The 15,391-nt window shown below is 35.4% G+C and overlaps 1 protein-coding gene across 2 annotated transcripts in view; it reads right to left on the bottom strand.

The window, feature by feature from the left end:
• NSUN7 (NOP2/Sun RNA methyltransferase family member 7) overlaps nucleotides 1–15,391 on the bottom strand; it is a 52,250-nt gene that overhangs the window by 22,208 nt on the left and 14,651 nt on the right. For both annotated transcript variants that reach the window (XM_049631945.1, XM_049631946.1), the window contains exons 5-7: nucleotides 6,645–6,797; nucleotides 5,496–5,679; nucleotides 3,734–3,944 (exon numbers count right to left, since the gene is read on the bottom strand). In XM_049631945.1, the coding sequence (XP_049487902.1) occupies nucleotides 3,734–3,944; nucleotides 5,496–5,679; nucleotides 6,645–6,797 (548 nt within the window). The remainder of the gene's footprint in view (nucleotides 1–3,733; nucleotides 3,945–5,495; nucleotides 5,680–6,644; nucleotides 6,798–15,391) is intronic.

The raw sequence follows: 15,391 nt of genomic DNA, 5'->3' as shown, positions 1-15,391 counted from the left end.
TTTTCTTTTTCTTTCCTTTTTTTTGGTGGGGGTGGGGGTGTGGAGAGAGTGGAGAGGGGAGCAAAACTACTTCACAAGTGATGTCATATTTATCCACTAAGTTATCTTTCTGGTACCAGCAAAGAGGTTGCAAAATAGACCTATTTTAATTCTGTCACCTATTTTAATTCTGTCATACCTTTTTCATATTAGCTAGAATACTTCTAAAAGAAGAAACTTCCTTCCTCCACTGCTTGGTTACTTAGAGGTTCCTATTCTCTCTTGGTAACTAGGTAAAAATTCAGAGGGTAACTGGAAGTGAAATGCTGGGTCATTGGTATGTACATATTCAATTTTAGTGATTAATGCTAGCTTTCTAGAGTGATTGCACAAGTTTACAGTCCCACCAGCTGTGTTTGAGCCTTCCCAATGCTCTTTACCTTGCCAGTACATGGTACTGCCGATATTTTTCATTTTAATCACTCTGTGGACATGTGGCGGTAAGTTGTGATTTTAATTGCATTTCCCTGATTAGTAATGGGATTGACGACTTTCACTTTTTTTTTTTTTTTTTTTTTGGCATTTGGATATCCTCTTTTGTGAAATGCCTGGTCATGTCTCTTGCACATTTTCCAGTTAGGTTGTCTATTCATTGTTAATTTGTAAGAATTCCTTATACACTGTGGATAAAAACTCTTCACTAGTTTATATGTTCCCTCTCTACAGTTTGCCTTTGCACTCTCTTAATCTTAATGCACAGAAATTTAAAATTTTTCAAAAGTTTACTACAGTCCAATTTATAAATCTTTTCTTTTATGATTAGTGCTTTATGTGTCCTGTTTAAGAAATCTGCCAATCCCAGTCATTAAGTGTTTCTCCTATAATAAATTCTAGGAGACTCTAGATTTGTATTGATGGTGTGAAGTACAGGTCAGTTTCATTTTTTCTACCCCCATTTACTGAAAAAAAAAAAATCTCAGTACTCTACAGTGTCACGTGGCTTGAACTGAATCCATGAAGATCAACTTGGAGAGAAAGGTCATCTTTATAACATTGAATTTTTCAGTTCATGAACGTGATTTATTCTTAGATTTGGTTAAGTCTTTGGTCTTTCAGTAATGGTCTATAGTTTTATGAGGAGGTCTTACACATCTTTTATTAGATGTACTTTTAGTACAAAAGATGTACTTTTAGTACTTTTGTACTTTTAGTACAAAAGATGTACTTTTATTAGATGTATAAATGTGTTATGGTTTTTGGTACTATTATAAAAGATACCTGCTTCATTTTCAAATTTTCATTTTTGGTAGGTAGAAATTGAATTTGTATGCTGACTTTGTATCTATGAACCTTACAAAAATCATTTGTGAAATCTATAGTTTAGTTGTAGATTATTTTGGATTTTCCCCATATATAACTATGTAACCTATTAATAAAAAACAGTTTTATTTCTTCCTTTCCAATTTTTATATCTTTTATTTCTTCCTTTCTTTTTTTACCATATTGCCTATGACTCACAATACAACATTGATTAGGAAGTTTGATGTTTTTGATGTTTTTATAAATAAGACTGTTTTCTTACTTTCACTTTTTGATTATCTATTACTAGTGTATAGAAATAATTGATTTTTTATATTTGTGTCTTTCAATCCATTGATTAGTTCTAATAGTTTTTTCATACAATTTTTTTAAGGATTTTCTATATACAGAGTATGTTTTCTGCTGGTTCTGGATAATTTTGCTTTATGCATTTTGAGATTATGTTATTAAGCACATACTACTTTCATACTCTTTCATTTTCCCGATGAACATGTTATAATTATATTTCTAGTAATGTTTCTTATTTAAATCTACTTTGTCAATAGTTCTTTTGTTGGTATATGTAATGTATATCTTTTTCTGTCCTTCTAAGTTTTTTTTATATCCTTATATGTAAAGGGTTTCTCTTATAAACAAAAATATATTTATACATATATATTCTCTTATAAATATATATGTATAAAAATACATATATTTTTAAAGTTTAATCTGTTTTCTATTTGTCTTACCTTTTTTTGTCTTACCTTTTTTATGTTAATTGGTATTCCAACTCCATATTCCATTTTCTTCGCCTTCTTAGCTATTAGTTAAACATTATTTAATTATTTGTGTATTGACTGCCCCAGATATAACATATACCACTGACTTTCTGCTGACTTTAGAAATCTAACTGGTAGCTTCTTTCTGCACTATGAATACATTAATAGTTTTCTGGTTTCAGTTATTTCTGTTAAAAAGTTAAGTTTTTAGTTTTATTGCTTTTCCATTAAAGGTAATATATATTACCACCTGGGCTGCTTTGTCTTTGGTTTTCAGCAGTTATGCCACAATGTACCTAATATGTTTTCTATATATTTATTCTTACTGGAGTTCATAGGGCTTCTTGAATCTGTGGCTTCATTTCATCTATTTTGAAAAATTCCCAGCCTTGGGGCACTGGGTGGTTCAGGTGGTTAAGTGTCGACTTCAGCTCAGGTCATGACCTCATGGTTCCTGAGTTTGAGCTGTGCATCAGGCTCTGTGCTCACAGAGCTTGCACTCTGCCTCTCTCTCTCAAAAATAAATAAACATTTTTTTAAATTAAAAAAAAAAAAAGAAAAGGAAAAACTCCCAGCCTTAATTTCAAATATCATCTCTTCTTAATTCATTTTCTCCTCTTTGTGTTCCCATCACAGCATATGGAAGATCACTGAATCACTGGGTCCCATGTGTGTTTTATGATCTTTTCCATATTATTAACCCTTTATTTCCCCTTCTTCAGTCTGGATATTTTTGTGGTTTGTCAGTTAGCTTATTCTTTCTTTAGCTCTGCCTAATCTACTGTTAAATCTACTTACTTCTTAATTTCACATGTTGTATTTTCTAGTTCTAGAATCTTCTTTTGACTTAAAAAAAATTACAGTTTCCAGTTGTCTACTGAAATTCTGAAACTTGGCATTTAGTCTCTTCAGCATATGTATCATAGTTATTTTCAAGTCCACATCTGATATCTCTAGTATCTGGACCATTTGTGGGTTTGCTCCTATTGTAGCGTTTTTCTCTTTATATCAGTCATATCTTTTCTTCCTGTTTGTCTTTTTTTTGGTTTGTTTTTTAATGACTGCCAGACATTGTATTTGAAAATAATTAGGAGATAATATGAGACCTAGGATGATGTTATTTTCTTCCAGAGGAAATTAACTTTTGCTTCTGGTAGGCAGCTACATCTGGCACTAACAATCCCAGATCATCTTAATCTGATGTGAATCTGTCAAAAGTTTTGCTTAGTTTTTCAGCCTCACTGAACCTACAATAAAATGTTATCTTTGGTCACAGCATGATCCAATGAAAAAGATTTTGCAAATAAGAAGCCTAAGGGACTTAGCTTCTAATCCTAGATATTAACACTGTCAAGCACTTCTTTGACTGTGCTCTTATATTATTAAAGGATGATAATTTGTACCACCTACTTTAACTATTATTTGAATTTCAAATTATACAGTAGCTAATGCCAAGCAACGTACCAAAGTGCCAATATATTCATTCATTTCAACTATAGTTGTTTAACCAATATTAAACAATGAGAAGAGCCTGGTATAATATGAATTAGTGAAGATTTTAAGAGTATAGTATGTAAAGAGTTTTTATGTTACAAAAAGTAACAAATTCAAACATTTTTGACATTTCTAAATTTAATATAACATTAATTACCAAACAAATAAATATTTATACATACTTTTACATCCCATTTTTGTAAAAAGGTTCTTCAGGTCAGGATCCTTAGCTTGAGATTTTACTCCACACACAAATATTTTTGAGGTATTATTATTTGTTAATATTGACATATGGGCAACTGTGTACCATGAACCTGTATTGACCATTAAGATATCATCATCCATATTTAATAAAGCCTTTACAGAATGGACAGCGAGACTTCGAGATTTGTCCTATAAGATAACGATATGATTAGAACTTCAAAGGGTTTGACAAGAGGCATGAACTGATTTCTTTTTGCTTAGGTAAAATAAGTACTTGGTAGGAGTGTTGAGATACCTAATCCTTTTGAGTTTAAAACACCTTAATATATGTTAGAATACAAAGTTAACAAAAATAACTGATATAAACAGATTTAAAACAAAGACCTGAACTTTGTTTAGCCTAGTTATCATTTAACTTTTATATAGTACTAAGACAATGCCAAAATCCCCAAAATGTAATTAATAGATTAGTGATATCCTACTACAGCTCCCATTCTTACCCCTTGATGAAAACTCATCAGCTACTTCCATTCTTTCTTCCCCATTACACTATCATTTAAATTGCTGCTAGTTTACAGATATTACAAGATGGTTGACAAGCTTATAAAAGGGGGCTAGACAGATCAGTTTTTGTAGTTGATCTCAGTGCTCAGCAGGGTATCATTGCTGAATAAAGGCCAAGACATTCTACCCAAGAATATGGATGCTGTCAAGGGATAAAACTTAGAAGAACAAGGTAAATCTAAGGCAAAAATTGGAATCTGAGGATTTTTCATTCTATTGAATCTAATTGTTTTTCATTCTGTTGAAACCACATTATTTCTCATATTCTCTCCCTACATTGATAGTCATCATATACCTCTTACAAATCAAGGCTCTAAGGCCATATTAAGGAAATAATGGGAAGGTATTACATATTGCATTTTCAAATTCAGGATGGTACTAGCATCTTCCTCAGAAATGGAAGGTAGAAAAGGTATCATTGCACTTTTTTTTTTTTTTTAGTTTATTTATTTATTTTGAGAGAGAATCAGAGATAGTGCAATTGGGAGGTGGGGCAGAGAGAGGAAAAGAGAGATGATCCCAAACAGGCTCCAAGCTGCCAGCACAGAGCCCAATGAGGGGCTTGACCTCACAAAACTGTGAGATCATGATCTGAGCCAAAACCAAGAGTTGGACACTTAACTGACTGAGCCACCAGGTACCCCTCATTGCATTTTTTTAAATCCTCCCTTGGAAGAGAAAACTACAGCCTTTCAGCTGCCAGCAATACAATTATCCCCGTCTATAGAGTCTGAGAAGGAGAACATGTTCTTCATAACTTTACATGGGACAAAGATGCTAGAGTACAATAGGAACACTGATTGTAGGGGTATTAATTTTATTCAAGGTTGAAAATTAGGCTTTATTAACCTTTTTGATCATCTATAAAAATATAATCAGTTTGTTAGGGTTTTTTTTAAGTGTTTTTTTTGTTTGTTTATTTTGAGAGAGAAAGAGAAAGAGAGTGGGGGAGAGGCAAAAAAGAGAGGGAAAGAGAGATTTCCAAGCAGGCTCTGTAAGCAGAATCCAATAGTACTTGATCTTACAAACCATGAGATCATGACCTGAGCCGAAATCAAGAGTTCAACACTTAACCACTGAGCCACCCAGGTGCCCCGTGTTAGGTTTTATTTTTAAGTAGAGAGATTCTTTGAATAAGTAGGATTATTGAGAATCACAATGAAAGTAAATGCTTACCTGAAATATAAGTTTATAATCTTTGAAAAGATCTATATTTAGAAGATTATTTTTAAGATGAGATGGAAAAATTAAGACATCATAGCAATGTTGGTCCACAGCAAAGACTTTATCATCAATATGCAATACAGATTTGACTTTATTATAGCCTCTTTTCTTCAAACTATAATAAACTTCTTCAGGGCTGTAAATATGCAATATTAGGTTGTAATTAAAAATATATTAAAAATGCACTTAACATTACCATCTTCCCCCCCACCCAAAAAAAAGTATCACTGCATTTATTGCATTTAATGGAACTTATAATTTTAGCCAACAATAAGTTAAAAGATAATTAAAGACAGAAAAGTTAACATATTTATGTAATTACCATTTAGGAATTTGGTGGTTTTTTTTTTAATTTTTATTTAAATTCTAGTTAGTTAACATACAGTGCAATATTGGTTTCAGGAGTAGAATTCAGTGATTCATAATTTACATATAACACCCAGTGCTCATCATAACAAGTGCCCTCCCCCATGCACCTCCCTCGATCAACTCTGTTTGTTCTCTATCATTAAGAGTCTCTTATGGTTTGTTTCCCTCTTTTTTTCTCCCCACTTCCCATGTGTTCATCTTTTGTTTGTTTAAATTCCCCATATGACTGAATTGCATGGTATTTGTCTTTCTCTGACTGACATTTTGCTTAGCACAGTACCCTCTAGCTCTATCCATGTCATTGCAAATGGCAAGATCTCATTCTTTTTGATGGCTAAGTTATATTCCATTGTATCTGTATCCATTCATCAATTGATGGGCATTTAGGCTCTGTCCATAGTTTGGCTATTATTGATAATGCTGCTATAAACATCGGGGTGTATGTACCCCTTCAAATCCAATTTTTGTATCCTTTGGGTAAATACCTAGTAGTGTAATTGCTGGATCATAGAGTAGTTCTATTTTTAACTTTTTGGGGAACCTCCATACTGTTTTTCAGAGACACTGTACCAGTTTTCAGGGAATTTGTTGATAGGATCCTGAACTAAATCATGATTTCCCAGTCACTCCCCTAGACATGTCCACCGAGGAGAAAGGTAGTATTTCTTATCACATTATTTAGAAAGGCTAGCAACTTGAAATAAAAATAAAGGATTTGATTAAAACTCTTACCTGATTTTACAAGTATTTATCCAAGCATAAAGTGGCAAAGTGGAGGCCCTTAGTTCCTGGTTCCTAACTGTTTCTGGAAGAATGTGGTAAATTGAAAGGGCATCATGTTTGATTCGACATCTTGCCAATGCTGCAGCCAATTTTATCTTAAAACTAGAGACAGAAAATCCATTTTTGGTGACTACTGCATTGAAGACGAGACTATCAATTTTCCACTAGAAAAATTCACAAATTAGACTTAGAATTCTAACAACTATTTCTGTAATTCTACTTCAAATTTTCATAGTATAAAATAATATTTAAAATTAGAAATCCGATAATCCTGCTTCCTTTTTTCAGTTTTTGCTGCTTCTGTACAGATATGAATCTCCTCAGATATTTATCTCAATTGCTGATTGAAAGAAATTTTATGTAGTGAAAGAGGTGTGGAATTTAGTCAGACAAATTTGAAGTTAAATTCAGTTTCTGTCACTTACTAGCTGTGTGACCTCAGGTTTATTAATGAATCTCTTTTCTCAGCCTGTTTTCTCATCTGTAGAATGTGGTCACATTACCTTAATGTGGTGATTACCAACCATGTGTGTAAAATACTCAGCACAGTGCCTGCCACATGGCAGATACTCATTATAGCTAGTTATTGTCATAGTTGCCAACAGTGTATTCTTAATAAGATTAAGGAACTGTCATGAATCTGTATCATGTCCTTCCCAGTTCCGATGATCCCAGAACAAAAAACAGAGCAGAGCCCGATGTGGGGCTTGAACTCATGAATCTGAGAAGAAATTAAGAGTCTGCCACTTAACCCAGTGAGCCACCCAGGTGCCCTGAGAGGATCCAAAGCAGGCTCTGCACTGACAGCAGAGAGCCCAATATGGGGCTCAAACTCAGCTCAAACTCACAAAATGTGAGATCATGACCTGAGCCAAAGTCAGACACTTAACTGTCTGAGCCACCCAGGCACCCATTTTTATTTTTATTTTAAATGTTTATTTATTTATTTTGAGAGAGAGAGAGCACGTGTATAGGTGAGCACAGGGGAGGGGCTGAGAGAGAGGGAGAGAAAGAATCCCAAGCAGGCTCCATACCACCAGGGCAGAGCCAGACACAGGGCTCAATCTCATGTACCATGAGATCATGACTCAAGCCAGAATCAAGAGGTGGATGCTTAACCAACTGAGCCACCCAGGTGCCCCTATTTTGTTTATATTTGTTTATTTGTTTATTTTTGAGAGAGAGTGTGTGTGCACACAGGGGTAGAGGGAGGGAGGGAGGGAGGGAGTGAGGGAGGGAGAGAGAGAGAGAAAGAGAGAAAATCTTAAGAAGGCTCCATGTCCAGTGCGGAAACTGATGCAGGGCCCAATCTTATGACCCTGAGATCATGACCTGAGCAGAAATCAAGAGTCAGACACTGAACTGACGGAGCTCAGACTGTGAATTTTAATATAATTTAATCACACAAAAATAATTTAAAGTATATATACAGTTATAAAGATTTTTGTATAAATACACAATATCAGATTGAGGATAAAGACCAAATCCAAATGCTATTAAGATAACCAGACATGTATTACATTTATAAATGAAACATCCTGTGGTTACTAAAAAACTTCTTCCACAGGTGTAGGTGGACTGCAATGATGAAAATGGAAGCAAAAACCATTCTCAACATTCTGGATCCAGAAGTCCACCTCCTGCTATAATTTGAACATTATCACAGAGGGTTGCCTAATTACCTCTGTTTGCCAGGAAACAGCGAAAGCTGTCTTTCTATATGTTAAATTGTAGTTATGTAATTTCTAAGCTTACATCCAAAATGAACTCATTAGCTACAGGACAGAATCTAAACTCTTTATCATGATACACTAGGATATTAATAATTTAACCTGAACCAACTCTTCAGTCCTCAGTTTCCACATTCCCACCACTCCCATCCACAAATCTGGCCACACATGGAACTATTTTTGCCCCTCTTAATAGCACACCACATCCCTTCTTCCTCTCCCTCTGCCATTCTCTCCCTCTGTCTCTCCAGACAGTATGGTTTGGACTCTGCAATCAGACTACCTGGATTCAAATTCTGGTTCCACCAATTACTAGCTACATGACATTAGATAGGTTATTTAGCTTTTCTAAGCACTAGGAATTAGGAACTAATATCTAACTTACAGAATTGTAGCCAAGATACTTTTGAAAATGTACTTCCAAGTCAAGCTATTCAAGAAGTGATAATAATTAATATGCCTATTCTTTTAATATTGTTAATTAAGAAGTGTGATCAAACCTGGGCTTCCACCCTTATGTAACTTATAACTTGGTGGTATAATAGACGTATAAACAATTAGAGCACAACGTGATGAATGTTGTAAGACACACAGATAAAGAACAAATTGAATGTATCAGAAAAAGAACAAAAATCAGCCCAAAGTGACTTCTAAGAGAAGGAGAAACTTGAACTATTAAAGGAGGAACAAGAGTTTTCCAGACCACAAAAGGAGAAAAGACACACAGAAGGCAGAGTACAATAAAGATACAGAGATGTTAAACGGCAAAGCATACTTGTAGAATATGGGGTAGTGAGAGATCCAGGCCTCAAATCACCAAAAATCTTATATACCCATGCATGGGAAGTGGGAATGTTTTCTGTAGGAAATGGAAGGCCATTTAAGAATAGAGAAATATCGGGGCGCCTGGGTGGCTCAGTCGGTTAAGCGGCCGACTTCGGCTCAGGTCATGATCTCGTGGTCCGTGAGTTCGAGCCCCGCGTCGGACTCTGTGCTGACAGCTCAGAGCCTGGAGCCTGTTTCAGATTCTGTGTCTCCCTCTCTCTGACCCTCCCCTGTTCATACTCTGTCTCTCCGTGTCTCAAAAATAAATAAAACGTTAAAAATTTAAAAAAAAAAAAAAAAGAATAGAGAAATATCAATTAATTCATGAACAAATATTTTCTTCCTTACTATATTCCAGGTACTGTTTTATGTCCCAGAAACATAGGGATAAGCAAGGAAGACACTGTTCCTGATATCACAAAATGTAGAGTCTGGTAAGGGGAGACAAAGCAACTAATTTTCAATGTCATAAGTATTTATGACAAAGGAAGGCAGGATACTATGGTGACTCAAGGGGAGTCAAGGAAAGTTTCCCAGGAATCATATTTAGGCTAAGCCATAAGGGTATAAGTAGGAGTTAGCCAGGAATAAGGGATGAGGGGGTATGTGAGACAAGCTGTCCAGTGTTCCAAGTAGAAGAAGCATCATATATGAAAAAGTATCTGCCAATTCTGAAATACGTGCCTGAGAAGTTGAGAGATACACAGAGCTAAAGACAACTCATTGGCCATAGGGAACAAAAATGGAAATCTGAGGCATGCCAACTTTATGGGAGGGGGGCTTTGACAATGTCCTCAGGCTTTGAACTGGGTCGCCAAAAGACAACCCCAGGAATAAAGTAAAAAGGAATAACTGGTCTTCACAAGGAATGAAGCCCAGCTTCCAATCATTTCAACCCCAGAATACGAAGTCACCTGGGTTTGTTAGTGCCCCAGGTCTAGTTGCAGCCTTCCAGTAGCAAAAGTATAGGCTGCCTCTAAAGGAAGATAACAGTATCCTAGGCCTCACATGAAATAAACACATACAATATCAAATAATACCTAATACAGTATGTCCCAAAAAACTTTAAATCTAATAATAATGGCAAAAAGAATTATCCTCAATGTTTCCATTAATTATTTTATGTAATTAGAGGTTTATTGGATTTCTAAATATAATAAAGGAGTTGCAGTATTTTTCAGAAAAAAAAAGGGGGGTATACCATTTTCATATTTATTCCTATAGACCACTGGAAAAACATAATTAAGAGAAAAAATGGATAGAAGGTAAACAGAAATATGTTCTAATATATTTAGATAATACATAAATACAAAAGAAAATATCCAAATCACTTGCTTATAATAGGTTTTATTCTCTTATTTTTCATAAGAAACCATGTGGGTTATTTTGAATAAGTCAGTGATGATTCATGATGTAGTGGAGAAATGCAATTTGCTAAGAATAAAGTAACAATGAAAAGCCTATATTTTAGGAATATCATGTCTCTGTCACAACCACACAGGTGAGAAAAGGCATATTTCCTATATGTTTTTGTGTTGCTTTTCCTAAGTCAGGGAATGTTATTCTGACTAGCAGCTGATCACGGTGGGGCTATGATTATACCTAGTTAATGGGAAGTTCTTGCCCTTAGCAGACACATTTAGCATATCAATGTTTCCTTTTATAGTAGAAACCTACTGGTTTGCACTCTAAGGGCTGCTGCTTTCCTTCTGGGAATAGAAATCCCCCTCTCCTGAAAATGTTCCTTTCCTCCTTCTAGTCATACAATTTTCTTGGAAGGTGTCCCTAAGTGACTCAGTCTCCTTGGCCACAGCTGATTGGCAGAGGGTGGGCCCTTGACTCAAGGCAGGGTCAAGCAATTTTTGGATGTAGCAAGAGAGAATCAAGCCAGTCTTTCTAGTGTTTGGTGCTGTAAGATGTAAAGCTCCTGAGTTGTCAGCAGCCAAGTTTCCCAATCCAGGAACAAAGAAAGAGAAAAGAATGAAGCCAAAGCACACAGAGCAGTGACTACAGTCAAAGAGGATCCTGATGATATTTAAGTCACAGGACTGAGTAGAAGCATAGCCACATCACTGCCCTTTCTGCCATTTCAATGTTCAATCCTTCATGAAATACCTTATAATAAATTCTTTATTTTGCCAAATCTTGTTTGAGTTGGGGTACTATCTATCAGTTGGCAGAACAGAATCCTAATACACCATTTTCCTTCAATTTCTTTACTTATTATTTTTTAATTGATGTATACATGACATACAATATCCTATTAGTTTCAGGTATATATCATTTGACATTATGAAATGATCCCCATGTTAAGTCTAGTTATCTGTCACCAAAGTTATTAGAATATTATTGACTATATTCCCTATGCTATATATTATATCCCCGTGACTTATTTATTTTATAACTGGAAGTTTATATTTCTTAATCCCCTTCACCCATTTTGGTCACCCCAATCCCTCCTCTGGTAACCGATATTTTGTTTTCTGTATCTATAAGTCTATTTTTGTTTTTTGTTTGTGTGTTCACTTGTTTTAAATTTTAGATTCCACATATAAGTGAAATCATATGGTATTTGTCTTTTATTTATTTCACTTAGCATAATACCCTCTAGGTCCATTCATGTAGTTGCAAATGGCAATACTTCATTCTTTTTTTTAACTTATTTGAGAAAGAGAGTGCACGCAAGCAGGGGAGAGGGGCAGAGGGAGAAAAAGAGAATCTTAGGCAGGCTCCATGCTCAGTGTGGAGCCCTACGTGGGGCTCTATCCCATGACCCTGGGATCATGACCTGAGCCAAAATCAAGTTGGACTTCATTCATCTGGGTGGTTCAACTGAGCCACCCAGGTGCCCCAAGACTTCATTCTTTTTTATGGATGACTTTATCTATATATATATATATATATATATATATATATATATATATATAATATATATGGCTGAGCTCACATTATATATGTGTGTGTAAGATATATATATATATATATATATATATATATATATCTTACATCTTCATTCATCTATTACTTCCATATCTTGGCTACTGTAAATAATGCTGCCATGAATACAAGGGAGCACGTCTCTTTGAATTGGTGTTTTCATTTTCTTTGGGTAAAGATCCAGAATTGGAATTGCTGGATCATATAGTAGTTCTATTTTTATTTTTTGAGGACCCTTCACAGTGTTTTACATAGTGGCTGCACTAATTTACATTCCCACCAAGAGCATATAAGGATTCCCTTTTCTCCACATCCTTGCCAACACTTGTTATTTTTTGTCTTTTTGATAATTCCCAATCTGACAGGTGTCAGGCATCTCATGATGGTTTTGAATTACATTTCTCTGATGAGTAGGCTGTTGAACATCTTTTCATGTGCCTGTTGGCCATCTGTTTGCCTTCTTTCGGAAAAATGTCTGTTCAAGCCCTTTCCACTTTTTTAAATCAGTTGTATTTTTTTTATATTAAGTTGTGTAAGTTCTTTATATATTTTTGACATTAACCTCTTATTGGATGTGTGATTTGCAAATATCTTCTCCCATTTAGTAGCTTGCCTTTTTATTGATGATTTCTTTCTCTGTGAAAAAGCTTTTATTTACTTTGGCTTTTGTTTATTTGCTTTAGTTTTTGTTACCCTTGCCTGAGAAGACTGGTCCAAACAAATATTGCTGATAAGCCAAAGAGCTTACCGCCTATGTTTTATTCTAGGAGTTTTATGGTTTCTGTTCTTACATTCAAGTCTTTAATCCATTCCAAATTTATTTTTGTGTATTGTGTTTATCTGTTTCCCTTTAAATATTAATTGAATATTTTCTTAATGCCAAAAATAATTCAGTCAATTGCCTGAATTTCCCCTATGAATATAAAATCAGACATCATACTGACAACTGTTTCAGAATATTCACTAATTAAGTGAAATAGCCTAAGAATTTGCAAAGAAGGTGTGGAAAGAATATGAGATATAAAAACCCATGAACAGGGGTGCCTGGCTGGCTCAGTCAGAAGAGCATGCAACTCTTGATCTCAGGGTTGTGAATTCAGGTCCCACATGGGGTGTAGAGATTGCTTAAGTAAATTTTTAAAAACTTAAAAAAAAATTTTTTTTAAACAAACCCATGAACAAGTATTCAGGGAGTATTTTGGCAAATGAGAAACTGGGAATGAAAGAATTGGGGAAGACAAGAAAAGGGATATATCTGAGCAAATGTAATTTATCCCCTAAGTGCCTGATTGGTTTTAACATTCACAAATCATTCAATATAAATTACCTTACCACTTTAATAGAATAAAGAAGGAAAGACAAATGATCATCCAACCTTCCAAAATTCTGATCTCTGTTTTCCTAGTGAGACTACCGTTTTCCTCTTGGGATCTCCCTTCCTGTACTTCAGTTGGAAAGTACCTTGAGGCATAAAGCCAGGACTGTTCTAATGCTTACCTCATTTGGTCTCATTTTCTCAGGGATAAAGTTTCTGTGCTGCTTCTTGTCTAATGGCCAAAATCTTTGCCTCATATATTTTGTCCAGTTTTCTAGTTGTTTACAGTAAGTCTAACCCAAGATACTCTCTCATGACCAAATAATTTATATTTAAAAAATATCACTCTACCTGCCATGGAGAACAGATTGCGGGAAGGAATGAGTTATAGGCAGGGAAATCAATGATGAAGCTAGTGTAGTAAGCTGGTGGCTTGGAAAATTGCAATGTAGTCGTGGAAAAGGAAAGAAGTAGATCATGAAGCATGTTTTCCAAATGGAGTTACAGCATTAGGTATGGTATGGGCACAGGGATGGGGAGGAAAGAAGAATCAAGGATGTGTCTAGGCAGATGTTGGCACCTGAATGTAATGTGGAAGATTTCAGGATGAGTAGTTTTGGGTGGTTTGGGAGGATAGACTACTAACTCTTTCCCCTGCTGCTGCCTCTCTAGTCTTTCACTGCTCATTCTCCAATTCTGCCTCACAAAAGTCCAACAAATTATTTGGCAGGAAGATTTTTGGGCTAGTGTGAGGGCATGGGAAATAAGAAAGGAAGAGGTTGTGGTATCTTTTTATTTAACCCGTGCACATAGTATTAAAAACATAATTGATTTTATACAAGGAAGGAGTTCATAAGGACTTTGCATATGTCAAAAATGATAATACGTGTCATCTTGGATTATATCTCCAAAGCCATGAATAAATGAAGGAAAAGATACAAGTTGGTACATAGAATATAAAACACAAGGATCTCTGGTAGAGATTTAACAACAAAGATCAAGCAGAATTTTCATAAGAAAGAAATCATTCTTATTCAGTTTCTTGCTAAATAATTACTTCCTCTCTCACCTCCTAAAATTAGTTTTTATCCCCTCAGTAGAAACTTAGTAAGGTACATTTTAAGCTGACAATGATTCTACTTCCCTGGGGAAAACAGCACCCAGCCCTAAACCCCAGAAGATCTACAGAGGTTGAGCTACAGGTCAATGTCCTGTCTGAGTTCAGAATCCCACTCTATTGGCTACGGGGGATTGGCTCAAAGGAAGGCACCTGAACCACATGGAGCCAATCAAATTCCTGGGGGAGCTAGAATTTAGAATTGGTGTATGGAGATGATAAAATAAGTTAGTCTACATGAAGATACTACAAGACAGCTGTAACATGTAAGCTCAGGAACTGGGGTGCAAGAGTAGGGCTTTTTCCATGTAGACTAGAGAAGCACAGAGGCAGATAGGAAGAGAAAAAGAGAATGAAGCAGATACTAAGAGAGAAGCAGAGATAAAAAGATTAAAAGGACTTCAAGCTGTATTACAAAGCTGTACTCATCAAGACATTCTGCTACTGGCACAAAAACAGACACTCAAATCAACGGAACAGAATAGAAACCCAGAAATGGACCTACAAATGTATGGCCAACCAGTCTTTGACAAAGCAGGAAAGAATATCCAATGGAATAAAGACAGTCTCTTCAGCAAGTGGTGCTGGGAAAACTGGACAGCAACACGCAGAAAAATGAACCTGGACCACTTTCTTACACCATACACAAAAATAAACTCAAAATGGATGAAAGACCTAAAGGTAAGACAGGAAACCATCAAAATCCTCAAGGAGAAAGCAGGCAAAAACCTCTTTGACCTTGGCCGCAGCAACTTCTTACTCAACATGTCTC

The sequence above is a fragment of the Panthera uncia genome, chromosome B1 (assembly GCF_023721935.1).
Source record: "Panthera uncia isolate 11264 chromosome B1, Puncia_PCG_1.0, whole genome shotgun sequence".
NCBI lineage: Eukaryota > Metazoa > Chordata > Mammalia > Carnivora > Felidae > Panthera > Panthera uncia.
The sequence above is the reverse complement of the archived record's forward strand: the minus strand, read 5'-3'. Positions and strand labels throughout refer to the sequence as shown.